Source organism: Bos grunniens, chromosome 23 (assembly GCF_055505025.1).
Source record: "Bos grunniens cultivar Pamir isolate PY7600 chromosome 23, Bosgru_T2T1.0, whole genome shotgun sequence".
Taxonomy (NCBI): domain Eukaryota; kingdom Metazoa; phylum Chordata; class Mammalia; order Artiodactyla; family Bovidae; genus Bos; species Bos grunniens.
In genome coordinates this window covers 20200048-20226619 of record NC_141187.1, presented here as the reverse complement: position 1 = coordinate 20226619, position 26572 = coordinate 20200048, and the positions used below count along the sequence as shown (strand labels likewise).

Sequence of the window (26572 nt, the reverse complement as noted above, 5' to 3'; positions counted from 1 at the left end):
TTTATAGTTCTTATTCAGCCTTGATTTATGAGTTGACCAATCTGGGCCTAATCAGTTGGAGAAGGATTGGTTTTTTTTGGTCCAATAATGTTATATTTATGAGCCCGTGAAGTGCACTGGGGCTGCAGCCCTGCCTGGAGTCAATAGAAAAGAACTTCTAAGATCTCAGAGAGGGGAGTTCACAGACCATTTTCTGCTCCCAGATCATGCTTAAAGCTCCCCTGTACATTAAAGGCTTCTGGTGTCATCTTATATTTAAACTCCAAACTGCCTGCCCATAAATCTTTAACGACTGTGAGTGGCTCCGACAGTTGGGAACGTTCCTGGTTCCGACTGCCTGTCACTTTCCCTCTCCTACCCTCTTTCTTTCTCTGACTGTGGAAGTTACTAGCCTGAGGCTGGAGCTGCAGACGCTGCTGGGTGCTGGCTGGAGATCTCACAGCTGCAGAGAGAGGCCAGGGCAGGATTTGAATGTGCGCAAAGAGACGCCCGGCCAAGGCCACGGAAAGTTCATCAGGTTATCGTGGGCTTCCGGTTCGACTTGCGGTTATTCTGGTTCAGTGACTATAAAGAAATGAGCAACGTGGAGAGACAGGAACTGGTGGAGTAGCCTGCCTGCCGTGGTGAAGAGGAAATAGGCTCACAGAGCATACACCTCTGTGTTTCCCTTTGATGGGAAAGAAATTTCCCTTGCCATTCTCTGGGCAGTTTTCTGTTACCGGCCCCCACCTCCGGGTCATCCCCAGCTCGTCATTCTCAAGGTACCTCCAGGCACAGCCCCATGGTGGGTACCAACAGTCAATGTCTTGCCAGCCTTGACCCCCTATTTCCCTGTTGGAAGTCTTCTAGACAAGGGGGTCACCTCATGGTTTACCCTCAGAAGAGAAAATCTAGCAACAGCAAGACACTACTCAGCAAAGACACAAATCTCTGGGGACGAAGGGAGAAGCTGCAAATTCTAAATTTCAGAGTCCGAGTCCTGTAAAGATGACCAGATCAATCTGTAAAGAGAATTTTTAGCATCCTGGGAAGACTGTTTACCATCGCTGGATGAGCAGTCAAATGGATTGTCCAGACCAGCAATCAGCAGGCCTTTTTAATTTTTCTGCAGTCAGAGAGTAAATATTCTTGGCTTTGTGGGCCACATACAGTCTAAATGTAAATGCAAAATGTAAAAATCACTCTCAGTTCGCAAACTAAACAAGAACAAAGTTACAAGCCAGGATTGCCTGATCCCTGGTTTAGAAAACTGAAAAGCATCCTTTCCATCTTAAAATTTTGATGCCTTTTCCGTGTGTGTACATGTGTGTGCTGAGCATACATGTGCCCCCTCTGTGCTGGAGGAGGCGGACCAGCGGCTCATATAGCGATGGAAAGATTCACTCTGGGGAGCCAGGAAGACTGCCAGCTGAGAGAACACAGGACATGGAGGACATCTGCCCGGCACCCCTGAGCAAGCCACTCCACCTTTGCGATCCTTCCTATACTATCTGCAAAGCGACAGGGGTCAGGTCGGATGTCATCCAATCTCCTTCCTGGATGCGCTATTCCATTTGGCCATCTCAAACATTTTTGGAAACCAAGTGGGAGGCAAGAAAAAGGGCTGGATAAAATTTGTTGAATCTGTTCACGCCAGCACAAAGCACAACGAAGTCTGAGGTGACTTGAGGTGATCACGCCCCCCCACCATCGGAATATCCCACTTTGGGAGCGGAACCCCTCCCCCCGCCCCGGGCAGTAGCCCTGCTGGGGAGACCCTGAAGGAATGCTGAGCCCCGAGCGCCAGCCTTCCCTGCCATGCTCACCACGGAAACAGGCCATGCGGCCCGCACACCGCGCCAAGAATCCGGGCAGCTGAAGGAGCCATGCCATTGTGGGCAGACACTGAGGCTCCCAGAAAACAAGCAAAGGCGAGGCCTGGAAGCTGCAGCGGAGGCAGGTCGTCATGACCTTCCCTCCCAGGCCAACACCAGACTGGCCAGCCGACAGGTCTTCATCTCCATCCAGGCGACCCCGGGCAACCCTCAGGTGGCGGGAGGTGGTGCCCACCGCTGCCAAGCTGGATGCCCTGGGACTGCTCCCTCCATCAACATTTCTGAGCATCAACTCCTTGCCTGAATCCTGCCAGGCACCGAGGGGACCAGGGAGAGATGGCCAGGCTGGAGAGTCAGTGCCCTCCGGAGAGCGTGTGGGCAAGAGACATACCCCTTGGTGCACTTTGGAGGAAGAAGCTGAGCTGGGAACCTTGGGTGATGCCCTGGTGGCCCCTCATCAGAGGCTTTGCATATTTGTTTTATGGAAATGGTTTGAGCTGCCAGGTACATGGCCAGCCTCATGCATGAAAGCCAAGGTTAGTCAGCCTGCTTGTCATTTGCGGCGGTCCTTAGGCGGATTCTTTACCAACTGAGCTACCAGGGAAGCCCTACTTTGCAAGAGGCTTAGCAAATGCCCTGGGATACAGGATTCTAGTGCAGGTGCTATGAGACCTGCAGAAATATCTCCCATTTTCTGGTTCTTCAAGCAGAGTTGGCTGTTGGAAGCCAGGTAGCTTGAGGGGATAAGAAGTGAGGGAAACAGAACACAATTATGGCTGAGTCTCCCTGTACACGTGATGTGGCTAATGACGCTGACCTTAAGGTTACTAGTAACCTTCGGGTTACTAGTATTTCAGAACTGTGGAGGGGGCACAGCCCTCCCAAACTCACCTCCTCTATTCCTTCCTGTACCTTGTCTCATCCTCCAGTCCCCATGCACACAACATCATTGGTGCTATAACGGGGGGAGGGGACGGGGGGTGCGGGTAGTGGTGGGGATTCCCCTTTTGTTTTATGATTTATTGTTCCAATTTTCCAACATTTTGTGATATTGTTCAGGGACCTATTACTTCCAGAGAGCAATACTGTTGCCATCCTCGGGAAGAATCATCAGCCAGAAGGTATTCATTGGTCCTGGATCTTTGACCCACTTCTGAAAAGGGGAAGTCTAGTGTAAGAGGCGGAGAAGGCAATGGCACCCCACTCCAGTACGCTTGGCTGGAAAATCCCATGGACAGAGGAGCCTGGAGGGCTGCAGTACAGGGGGTCCCAGAGAATCAGACACGACTGAGCGACTCGAGTCCCTGCTGAGACTGTCACTGGCTTGTTAGTTGTCAGCCACGTTCCTGCTCTTCTTTGCTCTGTCCTGTGTCCTAAGGGCTGAGGCCCCACACTGAGTCTCCTAGACTTCCTCCAAAGGGCTTCCCTCTAGGTTCCCAGAAGAGGAGGCGCTGGCAGGGAAGGTGGGAGGCGGGGAGAAGCAACTCTTTCCCTTCCTCCCTGTGGTTCTTGTTCGGAGGGGAGGAGGGTGACAGGCAGCAGCAACAGCCCTAGTGACAGCCGAGGGTGACCGTGGCAGGGGGTGCAGCCTGGCAGCATGGCTCCTGGGTTCCTGCTGAAGCAGCTCAGCTCTGTAGCCAGGTCCGTGGCATCACACTGATTCAGGATCCTGGGTCCCCTTGGCACCTCCAGCCCAAGGCTGGTAGCACTCACTTGCCTGCAATCACTCGTCTTTGGGGACCTTCCTTCCCCTCCACACTCCTCCAGCCTTCCAACACCCTTGCTCCCGGTTCCTGAATAAGTCCCCTTTGCGTGCAAAACCCAGATGGTTTCCGTCTCCTGACCACACCCGGACTAATACACCATTTGAGTGACCATTCAAAGATTCACCACCTCCAGGGTGGTGACACACCTCCGTATGCTCCCCCATCTGCTGACTTTAAAGTTCAACCTCCAGAAGGCAGATTTGTTTCTATTTCCCCCTTTTTCCAGCATCCTGGATGGAACCACCCCAAGGCCCTGTGTTCCACCCACCATCCACTCCCTTCCCCTTTTGGAATCTTGGTGAAACTACTTGTTTAGTTGCTAAGTTGTGTCCAACTCTTTGAACCCCACAGACTGTAGACCACCAGGCTCCCCTGTACACAGGATTTTTTCAGGCAAGTATATTGGAGAGAGTTGCCATTTCCTTCTCTAGGACATCTTCCCGACCCAGGGATCAAACCTGCATCTCCTGCCTTGGTAGCAACAATCTCAAACAAGAAGTAGGAGCCTCTGACCCCACAATCACAGCTCTAGGAATTGATGGGAACAACACAGTCATAGAAGAGCCAGCACGTGTGTCCCAGACACGGTCCCTACAGGACTGCTCATGGCCGTGAGAATCTCGAAGCTCAAATAGAAGATGGACTAAGTAAATTTTTCTTCATATATAATGTCTATTTTTTTAAATAGAGAGATTTTCTTCATCTATTATCAAGTTAACAAACAAAACAGCAGACTACACAGCAGCAGACAGACTATGATCTGCAGAATTGGACACACATGGATGTGTTTCTGTTGAAACACAGATGTTTCATATGGTCGTTGCCAGAAGACTGACAGCAGTTATCTCTTGGGGGTGGAATTTGGGGTGAGTTTTATATTCTTCTTTGTTCTCTTCTGTGTTGTCTGAATTGTTGCAATTGATGGGTCCCTTTTACAACACACTTTTTTCGTTGTTTAAAAGGCAGTATGCTGGGAAGACAGCAGTGAACAAAACAGACAACAAATTTCTTCTCTGCTGACATTCTAAAGACAATAAATACAGGGAGACCTAGAGTGGGTGGGGTAGAAATTGGTTTGAAGCAAGAAAGGAGGAAAAGAAATGCATCTACAGATTGGAGGCTTAGGGTTGGGAGAAGGTTACTTTTAAAAGGATAATGACGTCTGAGCAAAAACCTGAAGGAGGTGAGGGAGCAAGCCATGTGATGTATCTGGTCGAGGCTGAAGAAATAGGCAGTGCGAAGGCCCTGAGGTAGGAATGTGCCCGGTGCGTGGGAGAAGCAGCAAGGAGGACTGGGCGATCTGAGTGGAGGAGCATCGTAGGAGATGAGATCAGGCAGGTAACAGGAGATCAGATTATGTAAAACTATGGCTCTTCCTCTGAGATGAAAGCCACCAAGAGTCTTGTGTGGAGGAATAACCTGGCCAGAAATATGTTTAAAAGACCGTTCTGGCTGCTCTGTAAGAATGGGGAGGGAGAAGGGAACCTATTTAGGAGGCCATTGCAGTAACTTAGGTGAGAAGGGACGGTGTGGTTTGTACCAGGTAGTAGCTGTAGAGGTGGTGAGAAGTGGCTGGGTAATGGAGCTCTCTAGAAGGTAGAACCAAGGTGATATGGTCTTGGATTGGATATAGGCATGAGAGATAGGGAAGAACCGAGGATTACTCCAAGTTAAAGAGTCCTTAGATCACTGCTCCACCCGGTGGAGAATCCCTTCAGCTGATGCACCACCAGTTCACCATCTGGCCTCTGCTTGAATGCCTCCAGGAACAGGTTCCTCACTACCTTACACAGATGAGCCTGGTAACTGCTGGCAGATCCTTCCTCGGCTTAAACCTGCTATCCTCTGCCATAGGTTTTATGCTTGCCTTCAGCTTGCCACCGTGAACCATCGTGTGCTTGTCTCAGGCTGTCCCCACCTGAACGACACCCTACACCTGGGGAAAAGCAGATATCAGGACAAGTTCGTGCTCTCCAGAGGGTAAGTTCCAATCTAGAAGCTACAAAACTAGATTTCCTTTTTTCTGCTCAGCTCCTTCAAACTGATATTTTGTTTGAACTCAATTCCATTCCCCTCCCCGTGCCTCTGCCCCACAAACTATCAAATTTCCCTGGTTATATCTTCTGCAAGATGAAGGCCATCCTGCTCTTCTAACCCTCTTGCTCCATTTCCCAAAACCCTACAGCTCTTACTCTGGGGAACTCAGGGATCTAAGGACTCTTTCAGTTTCTAAAGTCCCACTCACCTAAGATGGGAGCTCAGACTTCTCTAGTGTGTCCCCATGGAATCAGTGTTATGTCAGCTCCTTCCTCTGATAGCCTCAATCATATATGTGGCGATTCTGATCAAATGATTCAGTCATTATATCTAAATTGATCTAAATTTAGGATTTATATGCCAGCCCCTCTTCATTTTGGAAAGACTTATTTTGTTGCTGTTGTTTCTAATCTCATGCAAAAGAATTCAGTTAAAATGAAAAGACAGTTCATATGAGTAAAGACCAGAAGGTGATGCTCCCAGGTGTGATGCTGGCATTCCAGTTTAGCTGTTTCTTCAGCTAAAGAGTAGAACAGAGACTGGTCCCTTTGAGTCAGGAATTCTCTTCCTGAAAAAATGAAGGGGGAGAGAGGGTTAGTCCCTAGAGCCAGAGGGCAGCTCAGACCTCGGTGTGTGATTCTCACTCTACCCGCCTTCCTGACACAAGACCCGGGAGAGAGGGAGTAACGATGCCCACCAACCAAAAAAAGGCATTTGGACAGCACTTTGGGGGCTGCAAAGCTGCCATCACGTCTGTGTCTGATTCTGATTGGCAGATGTCATCATCGCCATTTGACACAGATCCGGAGACTGAGGCTTGGAGGGATTAAATAAGTCTACCAACATCAAACATCAAGAAGCCCAGCCTCCTGTGACCATCATGCTCACCCTCCCTGCTGGTTCCAGAGCCCCTGCAAGTTGCTTCCACACTGGAACTGATAATCCCTCTCCGTGTAGGACGGTGAAGGGCAGGGCCCTTATTCTATTCATCTTTGGGTGCCCCAGGGCACTGGCATTGTAGACACCCAATAAATGCTTGTTGAATCGATTTAAACTCCACTGAAACTTTTTTAGAACTGGGTGGTTAGACCTAATACACGCTTGCTTTCAAATAGAGAAGTCTCCCCAAAGAGCTGCTTTGAACGTTTAGAGGAATCCAGGTCCCTGCAGGGACAAAGACAAACAGCAGTTTCTGGCGACTAGTGATGGAACCAGCAGGAACCCCAGAGTAGACACCCCCTATTCACAACTACGCAAAGTGTGTCTTCCGGCAAGCAGCATCAGCATCCCCAGGCGCTGATTAGAAACGCTGAGTCTCAGGCCCCACCTCGGAGCTACCAAAGCAGAACTTGCATTGTAAGCTCTCCGTACACAAGTCTGAGAGGCTCTGGGGGTGCCAGAAACGGCAGACACCAGGCAGCTCACCAGTTGTGAGCCCTACAAATGCTTGGGACGGAGTTTTGCTCTGTGCAGTGTGGTTTCCAATGTCTGGTTTGTTTCTGGGAAAAGAGCAGTCAATTTGCTTCTGGCAGATGAGCGCACTTCATTAAAATTCTAATCCAAGCAGGGAGGCGAGAAGAGCCCTCCTCCTTATGGGAAGTCAGATCCTGGAGGGCACAGGTTCCTCCAGATTGCTGAAATTCCAGCCAGGTCTCCACCAGGGCACATTGGCAAAGTCTGGAGAGATGTTTGTTCATCACAACTGGGGCAGGTGGTGTTATGGGCATCTAGGAGGAGAGGCCAAGGGTGCTGGCTTCCTCCCTGATGGCCAGGGACTCAGTTTCTGCTCCAATCACAAAGCAAAGGGGTGGATTTGCCAAATGTAGGGAGGTCTGGGAGTTTTAGAAAAAAATCATGAGAACCTTTAAAAGCTTGTTCTTCACAAGTGTGAGAAAAGTTGAAATAAGCCCCAAGGAGTAAAGGAGGGCTGGTACAGGTAACTGAGAACAGAAAGAGCAGGGAAAGGAACAAATGTGGCCCAGAAAAGCCAACACCCAGAGAGTACATACAAAAATCTTGTTTATTACACAAAATTCTTTCTTATTCATAAGAAAGACTTAAATACCCCCCTTCTCCAAATACATCAGATTTTTCTCACTTCTCTGTTTTCCAAACCTCTCAAAATGTGGTTATTATGAGAAAAAAGTAAACTTATTTTTCCCAAAATAATTTTTTTTTTTAATGTGAAAAAATCACAAGAGATCAGATACAGCATCAGCAACTCAAAAGAGCATTGGATCTGCCCTTGAACTACTGCTTATGTAACGTGCTGTGCACTTGCCTTTCTCCCACAATTCTCAAAAGTCACCAATGGGGATGGGAAGGGATGGTTCTCTGAGCCTTTCCAGGGTCCCACCACTGTCTTAGGGAACTTGTCCTGCCAGGAGCTCAAAGCCTTTACCAAAACAAGAGAAGGACATTTGAAGGGCCAGGAGAGCTCCGAGGACCCAGGTGGGCATAAGAGAGCTGAGACAGCCTCACAAGGCAGAGAGTGTGAGAAGCACCATCATTTCAGGTTGAAATGCCAGGGGAGGTCCATGCCTTCCCGTAAGCAGGTTGAGCAGAGTAATCCTGTCCTCCGCTGGGTTTGCTGGGCTCAAAGGTGACTCAGGCAGCGATGCCTGGTGCATTCCGGATCCCTTTACTGCGTGGCTCGGATGCACAGTCGCGGGGCAGCCCCATCACTTGGCATCTGGGGCATCGGGCGGGGTCTGCGGCTGCGGCCCCAGGGACGAGGCCAGTTTGGTGAGGGCCCTCGCGATGACATCCAGGTGACCGTTCATTGTCCTCAGCTCCACCAGGATGTCCCCAACATTGGCTTCCAAACTGGCAGAGGTGGCAGGCCGGGCGCAGGGCTGCGGGGAGGCGCCCAGGTCCTCAGCGCCCTCCTCCCTGCCCGCTGTGCCAGGGCGCAGGGCGCGGGGCCCTGGCCGATCGCGCTCATCCCCGCGGGTGCCGGGAGGGGTGGCTGAGGGGCCGCCGGGGAGCCAGTCCAGGAGGCGCGAGGCTGCCTCCGGGGACGCGGCAACCACCGAGTAGAGGCCAGCGCGCCTAGGGGCGCCGGAACCCGAGGCCGCGGGTGCGGGCGCCGTGGGCAGCGAAGGCAGCAGGTGAGGCAGCGCCGGGGGACCCGGGGACAACGCCGAGGGCTCGCAGGACGATGAGGGGGACGGCAGTGCAGCGGTGGAGGGGCCTGGCTCCTCGGAGGAGAGGAACAGGGTGGTCGAAGACTGGGAGTCCAAGGTGCTGGGCTCTGAATCTGGCAAGGAAGAAACGAGAAAGGGTCACTGGGGCTTTTACTGACTGTCAACCATATCCCCAGCTCCATGCTAGGGATAAAAGAGCTGAGTTAGAAGGTGGAAACGTATTTCCTAACCCCCAGACCTAGGATGGAGTAAGGAAGAGTGGGTTTCGGGAACACAGGAAGCTGGAGGCAGGGGAGACCATGGAATCCAGCAAGCATCTTGGTGAGTAAGGTTCTCCCTCTGAGGTCTAGACCTTGCACTGCTGGGAAGTCAAGAGGGAGCTCCAGGCAGGGGTGGGAGGGAGTAGTCTTGCCAAGGACAATAGGTCAAGGCTGTAAAAGGAGGGCCCCCTCCTCACTCTCCTCAGAGGATGCGTGTTAGGCAGAGGGCTTGGTCCACTGTCCCAACAAAGCCAAGCTCTCGAGGGGGAACTGAAAGAGTTTGGGGCCAGGAGCTAGATCTTACTGCTGGTTCCTACTCTGCCAGAAAATGCCATGGAACCATGGGCCAGGCCCATTGCCCTGGAGAACTTGGTTTTATTTCCTCCTTTGTACAGGGAAGGTGGGCCCAGTGACTCCCCCCGACCCCCAGGTCCCTACCAGGACTGATCAACTTGCCTTCAAAAGTCTTCGGCTCAAAGCACAGGGCTCAGTTCATAGAGGGCTGCATGCAAAGAGTCTACAAGCCTTTTATTGCTAGTTCTCCCCTAATCCCCTGAATTCCCAGGTAGAAAGTGGGTGGCAGCTCTTTGCAACTGGGTATGGCAACAAGGTTTACCAACCGCAGATCAAAGGACCCACCTCCATGCCAACAACCTTAACTCAGCTGTTTCAGCCACCCCTTTCCTGCCTTTGGGTAGATGGCTAGTGATCACCCTGGAAACAGTTCTGAGTTTTAGTGGAGCCAAGCCTCTGAGGTCTTGCTCCCCAATTCCAGCTGGAGTGTCTACTCTTGGCTCTCCTCCTTGGCAGCTCTGGTACCCAGCTTTCTGCCCTGCCCTTGAGGGGAACCCCTTGAGGGGGTTCCAGGGCTTTCCAAGGCAGACCTCACTTTGATTACCCCAGCCTGTTATCTTGGGGGGAGGGGGAGGAGCGGTATGATGACAGAGCCCGTGAGTAAACACGTTCTGTGTTGCCTATGAACATGTGTGCTCTCGCCGCCCGTCATGGATGAGCTGTTGCTTCATGTGGGATCTGGGTCTGGCGGAGACTCAGAACAGCACTAATCATCTGGTGAGAGCTTATTCCCTCATCCTGACATCAGCGCCCAACCACGTCCTTCCAGGACTCATAGACCCCAGATGGTCCGAGGTCCAGTCTGTGTGGTTGGGAATCTGGTCGGATGGGAGCAGAGAAGCAATGGCTCCTTGGGGACCACAGTTGACGAGAAACACCCATGTGCCTGCAAATACCTCTGCTGGAAGCTGCGTGGGTACTCTCTGCTCCTGGCTATCACAGAACTGCCTCTCCTCCTCTGAAACTTAATTTCCTCCAGTCTCTGTGATGATCTTCTTTTGTAAACCAAGAATGAAGACACTTCTGCGCATGTTACCTCCTGCGAGTTGAAAATGATCAAAGTGAAGCCCTACAAACTCTTGGCTCTGCTTTTACTTGCAAAAGATGTTAATAAGCTTCATACATCCAACATTACAGCAGGCAGGAGGCCTTTATATTTAATCAAATAGAAGTCTCACGTGTAAAATGAGATAGAGGCAAGCACACTGAATGACCTAGCACCGTGTTTCCTGAATTTTAATGTGCAGACCACTCCCCTGAGACATTGTTAAAGGGCAGTTTGTGATTCGGCAGGTCAGGGGTGGGGACCTGAGACTCTGCATGTCTAGCCAGCTCCCAGGAGACATGGGTGCTGCTGGTCTGGGGACCACACCTTGCATAGCAAAGGTGTAGACCAAATATACAAAGTTGACAATAAAGCTTAGGGTTCACAATCATAGAAATTAGAGTCATCAGGGGTAGAGGAGAAACCTGGAAGCCTTATATGATCATGAAGATAGTAATAACGCTGATGACCTCATTTGGCTATCAGGGGAATAAGAGAGGTGGTCTCTCCTGCTGTTCAGTTCAGTCACTCAGTCATATCTCACTATTTGTGACCCCATGGACTGCAGCACGTCAGGCTTTCCTGTCCATCACCAGCTCGCAGAGCTTGCTCAAACTCATGTCCATCAAGTCAGTGATACTATCCAATCATCCCCTTCTCCTCCTTTCTTCAATCTTTCCCAGAATCAGGGTCTTTTCCAATGAGTCAGTCCTTCACATCAGGTGGCCAAAGTATTGGAGTTTCAGCTGTAGCATCAGTCCTTCCAAGGAATATTCAAGACTGATTTCCTTCAGGATTGACTGGTTTGATCTCCTTGCAGACTCTCAAGGGTCTTCAAAAGCATCAATTCTTTGGCGCTCAGCTATCATTGTAGTCCAACTCCCACATTTCATACATGACTACTGGAAAAACCATAGCTCTGACTAGATGGACCTTTGTTGGCAAAGTAATGTCTCTGTTTTTTAATATGCTTAGTCATCAGAGAAGGCAATGGCACCCCACTCCAGTACTCTTGCCTAGAAAATCTCATGGGTGGAGCCTGGTAGGCTGCAGTCCATGGGGTCGCGAAGAGTCGGACACGACTGAGCGACTTCACTTTCACTTTTCACTTTCATGCATTGGAGAAGGAAATGGCAACCCACTCCAGTGTTCTTGCCTGGAGAATCCCAGGGATGGCGTTGCCTGGTGGGCTTCCATCTATGGGGTCGCACAGAGTCGGACACGACTGAAGCGACTTAGCAGCAGTAGCAGCAGCTAGGTTAGTCATAGCTTTTCTTCTAAGGAGCAAGCATCTTTTAATTTCATGGCTGCAATCACCATCTGCAGTGGTTTTGGTACCAAAAAAAATAAATAAATAAAGTCTCTCACTGTTTCCATTGTTTCCCCATCATTTGCCATCAAGTGATGGGACCAGATGCCATGATCTTCGTTTTTTGAACATTGAGTTTTAAGCCAACTTTTTCACTCCACTATCCTCTTTCACTTTCATCAAGAGGCTCTTCACGTCTTTGCTTTCTGCCACAAGGGAGGTATCATCTGCGTATCTGAGGTTACTGATTTTCTCCCTGCAATTTTGATTCCAGCTTGTCGTTTCACCCAGCCCAACATTTCGCATGATGTACTCTGCATATAAGTTAAACAAGCAGGGTGACTATATACAGCTTTGATGTATTCCTTTCCTGATTTGGAACCAGTCTGTTGTTCCATGTCCAGTTCTAACTGTTGCTTCCTGACCTGCATACAGATTTCTCAGGAGGCAGGTAAGGTGGCCTGGTATTCCCATCTCTTTAAGAATTTCCCATAGTTTGTTGTGATCCACACAGTCAAAGGCTTTGGCATAATCAATAAAGCAGAAATAGATGTTTTTCTGGAACTACTTGCTTTTCGATGATCCAATGGATGTTGGCAATTTGATCTCTGGTTCCTCTGCCTTTTCTAAACCCAGCTTGAACATCTGGAAGTTCATGGTCCATATACTGTTGAAGTCTTGCTTGGAGAATTTTAAGAACATTCTTTGGCATTGCCTTTCTTTGAGATTGGAATGAAAACCGATCTTTTCCAGTCCTGTGGCCACTGCTGAGTTTTCCAAGTTTGCTGGCATATTGAGTGCAGCACTTTCACAGCATTATCTTTCAGGATTTGATATAGGTCAACTTGAATTCCATCACCTCCACTAGCTTTGTTCATAGTGATGCTTCCTAAGGCCCACTTGACTTCACATTCCAGGATATCTGGCTCTAGGTGAGTGATCACACCATCGTGGTTATCTGGGTCATGAAGATCTTTTTTGTACAGTTCTTCTGTGTATTCTTGTCACTTCTTCTTAATATCTTCTTCTTCTGTTAGGTCCATACCATTTCTGTCCTTTATTGTGCTCATCTTTGCATGAAATGTTCCTTTGGTATCTCTCATTTTCTTGAAGAGATCTCTAGTCTTTCCCATTCTATTATTTTCCTCTGTTTCTTTGCATTGATCACTGAGGAAGGAAGAGCAACTGTCTCCTGCTGTTAGTTTGATGGTTTTCTGGCAAAACTTTGAACCAGTGAGCACTGGCTTAGGGAGGGAACCATGAAGTTTGCTTAAGGAAGAAAGCCCTTCACCATTGTTTCAACTAAAACGTCAAAGTTTTCTGCAATGACCACGCATGGACATGCCTTCTCTTGTCACTGACCTTTAGCAGAAAGGGACTTCTTCCTCCTAAGCCTGTAAGTCAAGGTCTTCTGAGTAATTTCTGTTCCACCTTATGCTGAGTCAGACTGAATCATTTCTTGGCTGGTAGCTATGCACCTTGAACGTGGACCTTTTCTATCTTTTTTACACTCACTTGGCGTCCCCTGTCTCCACCACTTAGACCCACCAGCCTAGGGCATAGGCTTTCCCTGGGGGAAGCCTGCAGATGAGGTAGAATGTTCAGCTGGCCACTGGAACCCATGATTCATTTGCAAATAAACTCTTCTGGTGGTCCCCTAAAGCATGTCCCTCTTGCTGCCTTCCCCTTCTCAGTAAGTGACCTTCCCTTAGTTTAGCCAAACACCCAAGACCACCCATCTCTTTCCTTTACTCCCCACATCCAATCTGCCAGTAGTGACTGCAGGCTCTGCCTTCAAACCATATCCAGCATCTGATCAACTCTCACTGGCTCCAGGCAGTGGCCCAGCTATCGGTGGCTGAGCTGAGACCAGAAACCAGGGCTCCTGAGTTCCAGGTCAGTGTTTCCTCCGCCACACACTCCAAAGCTTGAAAAAGTAAAAGTCACTCAGTCATGTCCTACTCTTTGTAGACCCCATGGACTGTAGCCCGCGAGGCTCCTCTGTCCATGGAATTCTCCAGGCAAGAATACTGGTGTGGGTAGCCATTCCCTTCTCCAGGGGACCTTCCCAACCCAGGGATCAAACCCCGGTCCCCTGCATTTCAGGTAGATTCTTTACCATCTGAGTCACCAGGGAAGCCCCAACCCCAAATCTTACTCCATTCAAATGCATCATTTAGAATTCTCCCCTGGCTCTACTGTGTATCCCTGGCCCTTCTGGCCATTTTCCAACATTTTCCCAGGAAAATTTTTTGTTGCGTGTGTCCTAGCCTCTTTTTTTAATGTAAGATAATAGCTATATTTATTCAATAAATATACCATTCAACAGATATTTAGTAAGCACCTACAATATTCTGAGCAGAATGCTCCATGGTGTACAAAGCCAGATCTAAACCCTGACATCATGGTCAGGGCAGAAAATAATCAAATAATTGCATAAACAAACATATAATTGCATCAGTTATACAATCTACATGCTATAAGCATCTGAAATAAGAGACAGAGTTTGACTCAATTGAGGAGGATTCCCTGAGGAAATGCTGTTGGAATGGAGTTCTGAAGGATGAGTAGTTAAGTAGGAAGAGGGGAAAATGTTGCTGAATGATCAAGGGCCTGCGGCAGAAGGGAGTGTACGTGGGACTCCCAGAGAAAGCCAATGTGCTGGGAGTGGATAGAGCCAGGGAAGGAAGTGTGAAGTGAGAAGAAGCTCAGAAGGAGAGTAGGTGTCAGGAGACATAGTATGTGATAAGCACTGCCAGTGTTGTTCAATATCTATTCTCTTCCTTCTTTTGAGCTGGTTCATGGCCTTTTAGAATAAAAATTATATTTTCTAGCCTCTCTTCCAACTAACTCTAACCATGTCACTAAGTTCTGGGCAGAAAAAAATGTCAGTAGAAGTGCTATGTACAATTCTTTGTTCCTGTGCCTAGGTTTTGGTTGCAATGGCTGGTGCTCAAGCAGTCCCCTTGGACCATGAGGTAGAGATCACATGTTGAGGATGAAAGAGCAGAAGACTGAATCCTTGATAATTTAGAGGAACTGCTATGTCAGTCCTAGTTAGTTCAACTGCAGCTTTTTTCATGAGAAAATAAAATCTTATCTATTCAAATTCTGTTAAATTGGGTTTTCTATCACTGACAGCTAAACCAAATCCTGATAAACATGGCCTTGTTGAACTTGTTAAAGGGTTTTGTCTTTATCCTATGAGGAATGGAAAACCCTGGACAAGTTTTAAACGTGTATGTATGAGAGAGAGAGAAAGAAAGAGAGATGATCAGTTTTGTATTTTGAAAAGTCCACCTGGCTATGTTGGGCAAGAAGTAGACAGATTAGAAGTTGGGGACACAAGTCAGGAGGTTGCAGTTGCAGGTGAGAAATTAGAAAATGACAGTGGTTTTTGCTAGAGATGCAGAGAAGTAGACAGATTCAAGAGGCAGCTGGGACCCAGAAACCTTAGGATTTACTATCGGCAGAGAACCAGGAGGTGGTGAAAAGGGCATCAGAGAAATGGGTGCCCTCCTGGCTGGTGCTTCAGTGCCAGGTCCCAGAAATTCTGACTTCTGTAGGCAACTTTCCCTTTCTTATTCTCTGGAGTCTGGGTGGCCCTTCCCAATCCATACCCAGCCCTGCAGCACAGCTCAGCTCTGACACACCTCAGTAGAGGCAGCCCGTGGGAACATTTTCTCAGGAGCCTGGAGGGAGGAGAAATGGGGTAGCTTTGGGCGGGGAACCAGAGAAGCAGAAGTCTGTGGGAAGAGGATGAAACCTTTCTGGAGGAGAAGCAACATCTCTCAGCACTATAGTCAGGCCCTGGCCTTTGATGGTTCAGACTTGGCTGGGCCGCCGCCTGCTGCTTTCAGAAACCCCAGCATACAAAAGGGAGGGTGAGTGTCTGATGAACTCAACTCAATAGTATTCACTGCTTTTATTTTCCAGAAACGTCATGAGGCCCACAGGGCAATCTTCTGGTTTTAAGACCTGGTGAGTCACGCCTACAAGTACCTCTGACTCAGTGTGATCTCAAGTTCTCACCAGGCATCTCCCAGGAACGTGGCTCAGCAAGAGAGCCGGAGCAGAGCAGCTGGGCAGGGGATAGTAGGGCTGGTGTCTCTGGAGGGGGTGAGAAGGGCCAGTTGCAGTGCAGACCGTGGGATTGCTGACTTAACACTAACCGTGCTCCCAGTAAGAGCTGACATTCACAGAGTGCTCGCTCTCTTTAAGCCATGTGCTGAGTTCTCTCTTCTAGTCTCCGCGGAATATTATGAGTTGGATTCTGCTCTCTATCCCATTTCACTGTGGAGAAAACTGAGGCTTTACTATGTTCAGTACCCTGCTCACGGTCATCACATGTGAAGGAGGGCATGTGCTTTATGGGGTTGCAAGGATGAGACAAGGGCTGAGGAGAGCCTACGTTTGTGCAAGGTTGGCCACACTCTGGGTTGATGATTTGCCACCTTGACTGCTTATTAAAATCACTCAGGGAACTTTGTAAATACTATCGATGCCTCACCCAATTCAATCATGATCTGTGAGGATGGTGTTCAGCCATCCTACATTTTAAAAGTGTGTTAGTCGCTGAGTTGTGTCTGACTCTTTGTGATCCCATTGATTTAGGCCGCCAGGCTCCTCTGTCCATGGAATTCTCCAGGCAAGAATACTGGAGAGGGTTGCCATTCCCTTCTCCAGGGGATCTTCCCAACCCAGGGATCAAACCCCGGTCTCCTGCATTTCAGGTAGATTCTTTACCATCTGAGCCACCAGGGAAGCCCCAACCCCAAATCTTACTCCATTCAAATGCATCATTTAGAATTCTCCCCTGGCTCTACTGTGTATCCCTGGCCCTTCTGGCCATTTTCCGACATTTTCCCAGGAAAATTTTTTGTTGCATGTGTCCTAGCCTCTTTTTTTAATGTAAGATAATAGCTATATTTATTCAATAAATATATCCATTCAACAGATATTTAGTAAGCACCTACAATATTTTGAGCAGAATGCTCCATGGTGTACAAAGCCAGATCTAAACCCTGACGTTATTGTCAGGGCAGAAAATAATCAAATAAATTGCATAAATCAAATAATTATATAGGTCTCCTGCATTGCAGGCATATTCTTTACGAGCTGAGCCACCAGGGAAGATTTATTAACTTTTATGTATTATTTATTTATTTTTATTTACTTTTAATTGGAAGGCAATTGCTTTATAATACCGTGCTCGTTTCTGCCATACATCAACATGAATCAGCCATAGGTATACATGAGTCCCCTCCTCTTGAACCTCTCTCCTGCGCCCCACGCTATCCCCCCTCTAGGTAGTCAGAGAACACAGGTTTGAGCTCCCTGCACCATATAGCAAATCCCACTGGCTATCTGTTTTGCATATGGTAATTTGTATGTTTCAACGTTACTGTCTCATTCATCCTTCCTTCTCCTCCCGACACTGTGTCTACAAGTCTGTTCTCTATGCCTGCTGTCTCCATTTTTAAAGTCTTGATATTCAATTTGTTACGATATCACTTGTGTTTTATGTTTTGTTTTTTTTGGCCGCAAGGCATGTAGGATTTTAGCTCTCCAACCAGGGATGGAACCAGCACGTCCTGCCTTGGAAGGTGAAGTCTTAACCCCAAAGGTCCCCAAAAGGACCCGTTCTGTAACATAATACTAATACACAGCTAGGATTAGTCGACAAAAGCAATTTTTATATGTTTTTTTTTATTTTATTTTTATTTTTAAACTTTACAATATTTTATTGGTTTTGCCAAATATCGAAATGAATCCGCCACAGGTGTACATGTGTTCCACATACGTTTTCCTATTTAACCCTGACAGGGACCCTCTTGCCATTTGCAAATGGAGAAACGGGTTCACAGAATTTGGGTAGCTTGGACCAAGCCCACAGCCGCCAAGACTCGGTCTGTGTCTGTCTGACTCCCACACCACTCATGTTGATTCCATTCTCGCTCATATCAGGGCCTTCTCCATTTTGAAAGTATGTGAACTTTCTTTATGTAGATTTCTTGTTTTGATTTGCATATTTTGTGTTCATTTGGAAATACGGTTTAGGCCAGCTATTGGAGAGCAGCGGTATAGTCTGGAGCTGCTGAGGAGAACGGGCTGGCCTAGAGGCCTCTGAAGCCATGGCAGAGCTTCATCCAGGCTCTGCTACTGCCAGTGGGTCAGGACCTCTGAAGAGATGCCCAGTAGCCCTGACCAGGATGTACTCACAAACTCTCCCAGGAGAACCCTGCCCACCCACTGGAGTGCCGGGCCTCTGAGGGGCCACCCTCTGAGGATCAGAAGGCCGAGCCCAGGGGAGATCTTTGGTCTCTGTTTCCAGCAACATGAGTGACTTCCCAAGGGTGACATGAGATAAGTCATCACCCTTTACTTCCGTGTGAATTATCCAGCCTCCAATTTCCTAACGGCAGAAGGCTAGGCTAACGAGAAAAGGTGTTCATCATCAATCAACTTAGTAAAAAAGTAGTTGGGAAGGCAGAAGGGCAGGCAGAGACTGATTTGACCAGCCAAAAGGTGCTTCTGCCCAAAGACTACCTTTAAAGAGGGACGGGGCGGGGGAAGTAGTGACAGAGGTGTCTATCTGCCCACGTTCATGACAGCGTTATTCACAATGGTCAAAATATAGAACATGGAACAACAGACTGGTTCCAAATAGGAAAAGGAGTACGTCAAGGCTGTATATTGTCACCCTGCTTATTTAACTTATATGCAGAGTACATCATGAGAAACGCTGGGCTGGAAGAAGCACAAGCTGGAATCAAGATTGCTGGGAGAAATATCAATAACCTCAGATATGCAGATGACACCACCATTATGGCAGAAAGTGAAGAGGAACTAAAAAACCTCTTGATGAAAGTGAAAGAGGAGAGTGAAAAAGTGGGCTTAAAGCTCAACATTCAGAAAACCAAGATCATGGCATCCAGTCCCATCACTTTATGGCAAATAGATGGGGAAACAGTGAAAACAGTGGCTGACTTTATTTAAATATTCTGGGCTCCAAAATCACTGCAGATGGTGATTGCAGCCATGAAATTAAAAGACGCTTACTCCTTGGAAGGAAAGTTATGACCAACCTAGACAGCATATTGAAAAGCAGAGACATTACTTTGTCAACAAAGGTCCGTCTAGTCAAGGCGATGGTTTTTCCAGTGATCATGTATGGATGTGAGAGTTGGACTATAAAGAAAGCTGAACACCAAAGAATTGATGCTTTTGAACTGTGGTGATGGAGAAGACTCTTGAGAGTCCCTTGGACTGCAAGGAGATCCAACTAGTCTGTCCTAAAGGAGATCAGTCTTGGGTGTTCATTGGAAGGACTAATGTTGAAGCTGAAACTCCAATACTTTGGCCACCTGATATGAAGAGCTGACTCATTTGAAAAGACCCTGATGCTGGGAAAGATTGAGGGCAGGAGGAGAAGGGGACGACAGAGGATGAGATGGTTGGATGGCATCACCGACTCAATGGACATGGGTTTGGGTGGACTACGGGAGTTGGTGATGGACAGGGAGGCCTGGTGTGCTGCGGTTCATGGGGTTGCAGAGTCGGACACGACTGAGCGACTGAACTGAACTGAACTGAAAATGTAGAAGAGCCCATGTGTCCACGGATGGATGGGTAAACCAAATGTGATCTCTGCATAATGGAATACTCATTCTTGTGCTTGGTCATGTCCAACTCTTTGCGACCCCATAGACTGTAGCCCGCCAAGCTCCTCTGTCCGTGGGATTCCCTAGGCAAGAATACTGGAGTGGGTTGCCATTTCCTTCTCCAGGGGATCTTCCTGACCCATGGATCAAACCCACATCTTCTGCATTGCAGGCAGATTCTTTACCAATAAGCCACCTAGGTAGCATAATGGACCATTTTACTCAATCTTAAAAAAGAAGGAAATTTTGATACGCACTTGTGGGTAAACCTTGAGACATTATGCTGAGTGAAATAAACCATTAACAAAAGCTGATACAGAAAATATTAGATGATTTCTGTTGGCTGAGGTTCTTGGGATAGTCAAGTTCATAGAGGCAGAGAAGAGGAGGGTGTTGCCGCAGGGTAGGAGGAGAGGGGATTGGGCAGTTAGTGTTTATCAGGTGCAGACTTTCAGCTGGGGAGGATGAGAATATTCCAGAGATGCATAATGGTGAGTGTTACCTAACAGTGGGCAGGTACTTAATGCCATAGAACTGTGCACTTCAAAATGGGTAACACGGTAAATGTACTCTCTATATATTTTACCACAATAATAAAAAAAGAAAAACAGTGGGTAACATCCTAATTCACAATTTTATCCACATGCTTGATGGATGACCTTTCTGGGACTGTTTGTAAAAGTGCAATGAGAAGGACATAAGTTGTTTTTTTTTTTTTTTATTGTTGAGAACATTACAGATCAATGTTCAATTAGGTTCAATACCCCACAAAGTCCCCTAAGGATGAAGACCCTTTCTGCAGACCTGGACATAAACATTGGTGCATCACAGACCACTCCACTTTCAATCAGCATGGTGAAAAGTTGTAAAGTAGCTTTGTTGAGACCATGGACATAGGTTCTAAGAAAGTGAAGTCTGGAGTCTGACACATTTAGATCCACTTTTAGACGAACTGTGCTTTTATAAACAGTTACGTCACCCCTCCAAGCACTTCACAGCGAAACTGCTGGCTCCTCGGGGTCCCCATTTCTCACTAGCACTGCTGGCCACCAAAAAAGGTAAGAGTTATTTCAGTTCAAGAGCCTCAAGGTTCTCAGCCAGGCTCCTAGCCACTGCACCCCTTCCTTGTTCAGTCTGCTGCAATAATTCCTTGAAGGTATCAGACATGTTCCAACCTGAGGGCCTTTGCACTTGCTGTCCTGCCTGCCATGCTCCCTGCTCAAAAATCAATATGGTTCATTCCATTCCCACCTTCCGTCTTCACTTAAAGTCACCTTCTCCAGAGATCTTTTCTGGAATCCCCGGTTGAAAGGACTATCCCCATCCCCCCACACTTAGAGGAGGGCATGACAACCCACTCCAGTATTCTTGCCAGTTTTCAGCATTAAAAGAATCCCATGGACAGAGGATCCTGGTGGGCTAGAGTCCACAGGGTCGCAGAGTTGGACACAACTAAAGTGACTTAGCATGCATGCATGCACATCCTGTCCACAAGATGCTCTCACTGTCCCACTCATAGCCGGGGAGTCATTCCACGTGGAGGGAGTCAAATTAATATGCGGCTCGGGGATTGTGACTTGAAAGACAATTTGACAGAGCAGAAGCATAGGGTACCCAGAGTTGCGAGATTTGCAGGAAATGACTTTACAAGGCAACAAGGAATGAGGGGCTTGTCTGAAGGCTAAGGAATTTGAATTTGAGCAAAGGGAAGCCACTGAAGGGTTTTAAGTAGGAGAGTGATTGATTTGATTTGCGTTTTTAAAAGATTACTCTGGCAGCCAGCCTTGTGGAGGCTGAACAGAGGGGGTGAGGCTGGAGGTAGGAAGACCAAATGTAAAAGGAACCTCTAGACCATTCAAGGAGCTAAAATAATATTAGAGAAGAAAGAGACACAAACGTGAAGCCCAACCAACCAGTGTTAGAAGCAAAAAAAAAAAAAAAAAATTTTTTTTTTTTCTAGGAATGGATTAAATTTCCACAAAAAGATACCTTCCTGCCACCCTTTATGGACAATGCTATGAAGGCTGGCTCCTGTCTGGTTCAAGTTGGCCACCCTGGATCTTTCATGTGTCGCCATTCAATAAAAGCAGGCGTGGGTTTTATGGGATTGTTTGTTAAGCCTTGAGCCAGGCTTTTCTACTCACTCAGACAGGACTCCTCTGCCAACTTCTAAATTGGCTGTTCTTTACATATAGGGTGTGAGGGATATCTCTATGTGTCTTTACGAGCACATCCATTTGGAAGGAGACATGTGACTATATATAATGTCTTTATGTGATTTTGGGGAAGAGCTGTTTGTACAACCTGTATATTCCTTGGCATGCCCGTGTTTGTAGCATAGAGGAAGGGAGAGACAGAAGGCAAAAGCTATTCCCACACCATAACCAACTTTGGCTCCCAAAGAAAAATTCAAAATAGATTATGTTCCCTAGCAATGCCTCCAGGGTTGAACAATTTCCAAATCCACCCGCTTAATCCTTCCTCCTGGAAGGGCACTCACCTTTGAACTTCATTTTTTTGTAAACTATCATTTAAAAAAATAACAATAACATGGGCCCAGACCAGACCCTGCTGCAGCTCAGGCTCCTGCCGGCTTCCCTTCCCTCCCCAACAACAAGAGAGCTCACCAAAGGGGCCATCTCGCTTGTAAAAAAAAGAAAAGAAAAGAAAAAGCGGGCTGCTTGATGAACTTGATGGAAAGAGCCAGGCTGTAAAAGACGGCATTTTGGCTTTAACAAGGTCCGCAGCCCGGAGCACGGCCAGCTGGGTAGTCTGAACCAACCCAAGAATATTAGAGCCCGGGGTCACCCGGAGCTGGGACGCCACCAGGAATGCGGGGAGGAGAGACAGTCTGGCGGGGCTGGGGGTTGTTGCTGGGGATCACTGGGGCCCCGTGCTGCCAGCTCCCTGATGCGAGTCAACAGGCGGAGGGAGAAGCCAGGACAGCTGGGCGGGTGCAGCGCTGTGCCCCTAGCAAGGGGCTGGGCAGCCCTCTTCACGTGGCCAGGCTCCGGGACCCCTGAGGTCAGGCAGGTGGCCTCACGCATCCACTCACCAGCTCAGCAGGGACAGCACTTCAGGGAGGAAACCTCCTTGCCTTGTTACGATGCCCTCTCTACAAACTGTGGACCCACAGGGAGTGAGGAAGCGGTGGAGCATCCCACCCACAGAGCGGGTGGGGGAGGGAGGGTCCCATTTCCCGAGGCCTGAAGCAGAAAGGTTCTGGACAGGGGTGTCCCTGGGTCAGTAGCCGAGCAGAGGAAAAGGCTCAGCACCCTCCAGGACCTTCGTTGTCCTCTGGACCAAAATGGTGGTGCCCAGCTCTGGACACACTTGGTAAACATCTATTAACACAAATCACCCCGTTTTGCTCAGGATTCCATGCAGCCTTGGGAGCAGAGCCTCAGTCTTAACATCTGATGCATCTGGTGTCTGTTGCCCAACCCTCGAACTCAGACACAAATGATACCAAGAAACTGGCCATATGAGTTTCCTCAGCATGTTTAACACCTAGTCCTTTCTTGGAGAATTCCTCAGAGATCGGACCCCACCAAGCCATGCCACTGTGTGTCTCCTTGGGAAAGCTTTTCTAATTTGGGTCTGAGCTTTCCCTTTTCTTCATCCCATGCCATCCCTCCTAATGATAACCCTTTGTGCCAGGTTCAATTACACACAAAGCTCAAATGAGCAGCCCCAACTCTAAACTTGGCCCTGTCCATTGGAATGGGTTGGAGGGGGGTGGATCTTGGGCATCTTGGTCTGCCCAGAAAGAAAGATGCTGTTCCCGAAGGGGAAACAAAGCCAAGGATGGGCGGAGGGAGAGGGAGAGCGGGGGAGGGAATCTTCTGCACAAATAAAAAGTTGCGAATGCAGAAACAGACCAGCGCTGGCTGCCCCAGGGCACTGGGACTGGAGGCTGATGCTCTGTCTTCAGCTAGGCCTGTTAGGACCCTGCCCTGCCCCTGGGCATGCAGAATCAACAGGAGTGCTTTGATTTTTTTTCCCCTTTTTAAAGAAACGCCCTCCAGCCTGACCCTACCTACGCTCTAACTGCAGGGTCAGCAGAGGGTGAAATGAGACCATTTGCCGGGAATTTACTGACTTCTGTGAATTTTTCTCAAGATCTGGCCGTGAGTCAGTGTGAGGCACTGTGACACATGGTGTGACTTGCAGGGCCCCCCCTCCCTTCTGGAACACCCTGAAAAGCACCTCTTGGCTGAGTAACTGAGGACGAAAACCCGTAAGCCTCCTTTTGCCTTCCCCCAACTTTCCTCCCCCATTGTCGCCAAATTAGAGGAGATAAGAAACTCAGTTTCATCAGGAAATTCATATTCTTCAGACAGACAGAAAGATTGGTATTGATGCAGTTGCTTTCCTTTGCAGAATTAAGCTCTCTTGTATGATGTCTGTTGGTCTTGATGTTTGGGGGTTTGGCGGAGAGAATGGCGGGAGGAGGGATGAGGATGAGAAGAGGCGTGGAGGACAGAGATGATTTCTTAGATTTACAATGTTCCTGACAAGATCCTAGAACAGCCCTGTAAGGTCCAGGTGAGCCAGACTAGGTAGGCAGGTAGATTTATGGGTTCAATTTTACTGATGTTAACAAGCAATCTGAAATAGCCAAATACAGCAGATTAATTACAATTTCGTGTGTGACTTATGACTGCCAGGACTAGAGATGGCTTGCTAGTGAAGACCAGCCACAACCAGTCTCTACTAGTGATGGTTTATATTTCCCTCCAGAGTTTGGGGAGGGGGGGAGCACTTGGATCGATGACATCTTTCACAAGATCCTGGAAATTAAAATGAAGGGAACACTGCTCAGCCATGAAAAAGAATGGAATTTTGCCCTCTGTAGCATCATGGATGGAGTTGGAGAGGATCAACTAAATGAAATGAGTCAGCCGGAGAAAGACAAATACCCTATGACAGCACTTACATGTGAGATCTAAGCTATAATACAGATGAGTGTATATGCAAAACAGACTCACAGATATAAAAGACGAATTAGTGCTTATCCGAAGGGAGAGAGAAGGGAGAGGGGCAAAATAGGGGTGTGGGATTAAGAGATGCAAGCTACTCTGTATAAAACAGATAAACAATAAGCTCATATTGTCACAAAGAATTTCAGCCATTATCTTATAATAAGTTTTAATGGAGTATAATCTATAAAAATATTGAGTGACTGGGACTTCCCTGGTGGCCCAGTGGTAAAGAATCTGCCTGCCAGTGCCGGGGACATAGGCTCACTCCCTTGTCCAGGAAGACTGCGCATGCCCCTGGGCAACTAAGCCCACGCACCACGACGACTGAGCCTGCACTCTAGAGCCCTCTGTTCTGCAGCAAGAGAAGCCGCCTCAATGAGAGGCCTGCGCACCGCAGCCAGAGAGTAGCTCAAGAGCAGGAACTAGAGAAAGCCCACGCATAGCAATGAAGATGAATCACAGCCAAAAATACACAAATAATAAATAAAGTTTTAAATAGTCATTGAATGACTATGCTGTACACCTGAAACTCATGTAATAATGTAAATCAACTATGCTTTAATTAATTAACACACACGGAATGTTTAAACGTGACTACGAAACTGTATGTGGAGCCTGGCCTCACTCGGGGTTCTTGGGAAGGGGTGTAGAAGCATTTTGCAAACTGTCATACATTATGCAAACAGCAAGGAATCAGCATTCTTATAGTGTGTTAACACCCTGCCATGGGGCCACAGAGGATGGAGCCTTTATAAATAGAGCAGAGAATTTCTAAACATTCTAGTGAGTTGAGAGTGCCTTAGACAGCAAGGAGATCCAACCAGTCCATCCTAAAGGAAATCAGTCCTGCATAATCACTGGAAGGACTGATGCTGAACCTGAAACTCCAATACTCTGGCCAAAGAGCAGACTCATTGTAAAAGACCCTGATGCTGGCAATGATTGAAGGCAGGAGGAGAAGGGGACGACAGAGGATGACATAGTTGGATGGCATCACCGACTTGATGGACATGAGTTTGAGCAAGCTCCAGGAGTTGGTGATGGACAAGGAAGGCTGGCGTGCTGCAGTCCACGGGGTCGCAAAGAGTCAGACATGACTGAGCGACTGAACTGAGTGAGTTGCGAGGCCAATGTTTTTATGCTGCCCTTTCAAATGCAGAAAACGCAGGGCAGACACTAAGGGAGTCACCTAGACACTGCGTAAAATGAGGCACCCCATGCCCTGAAGTCACCCCCGACCCCACCTATGCAGTCCCTTCCCCACCTCAGACCTCCCCCAGCTGGGAAGACCAGAGCATTCTCAGCTATAAAAAGTCAAACTTGGGAAGGAAAATTCCAGTCTGAAGCAAAGGTCTCAGAGCTCCTACACCTTCTGCCATTCTGAGGCAAACATAAGATGAATATTTTCTGGGCCTCTTTCAACCAAGGTGAAGAAGATAATTTTCCTCTTCCCCTCACCCCATCTCCCTTTCTTCTGCTGCTGCTGCTGCTGCTAAGCCGCTTCAGTCGTGTCCGACTCTGTGTGACCCCATAGACAGCAGCCCACCAGGCTCCCCCGTCCCTGGGATTCTCCAGGCAAGAACACTGGAGTGGGTTGCCATTTCCTTCTCCAATGCATGAAAGTGAAAAGTGAAAGGGAAGTCGCTCAGTCACGTCCGACGCTCAGCGACCCCATGGACTGCAGCCTTCCAGGCTCCTCGGTCCATGGGATTTTCCAGGCAAGAGTACTGGATTGGGGTGTCATTGCCTTCCCTTTCTTCTCCTTCCCCTAAATCCCCTCCCTTCTCTTCCCATCTTCTCACCACCATCCAAAGAGACAGCTCTTCAGTTTTCGTCTCATTCTGGGAAAAAAAAAACGTTTTTCTGAATTGCTGCTTCTTCACTGACTTGTGAAGGCGAAACAAGAGAATTAAAGGAGGCCGTTGGGTAAGAAGGAATTGAATCTTAGTGAACTATGATTTCTAAATTTTAAAAAATGTTATATATTGTAGATTTTATTTTATAGATTTATTTTACATTCTTTTTTTAATATTCTTTCCCACGATGGTTTATCACAGGATATTGAATATAGTTCCCTGTGCTATGCAGTAGGACCTTGCTGTTTATCAATTCTAAAATGTAATACATAGATTTACTTGAAATTATTTTCATTATAACTATATATATATGCTGCTGCTGTTGCTAAGTCGCTT

At 47.9% G+C, this 26572-nt stretch overlaps 1 protein-coding gene and 1 long non-coding RNA gene across 6 annotated transcripts in view; one reads left to right on the top strand and one right to left on the bottom strand.

Moving 5' to 3' along the window:
- The first annotated feature begins 5432 nt into the window (after positions 1-5432).
- LOC147346886 (uncharacterized) lies at positions 5433-6665 on the top strand. The gene is made up of 2 exons (XR_015152742.1): positions 5433-5560; positions 6394-6665. It is a non-coding gene; the product is annotated as an uncharacterized LOC147346886 (long non-coding RNA).
- Positions 6666-7619: 954 nt separating this feature from the next.
- RUNX2 (RUNX family transcription factor 2) overlaps positions 7620-26572 on the bottom strand; it is a 351949-nt gene continuing 332996 nt past the window's right edge. For all 5 annotated transcript variants that reach the window (XM_086371919.1, XM_086371923.1, XM_086371920.1 and 2 more), the window contains one exon: positions 7620-8876. In XM_086371919.1, coding sequence (XP_086228045.1) covers positions 8299-8876 — 578 coding nt within the window. In that variant the 3' untranslated portion in view covers positions 7620-8298. The remainder of the gene's footprint in view (positions 8877-26572) is intronic.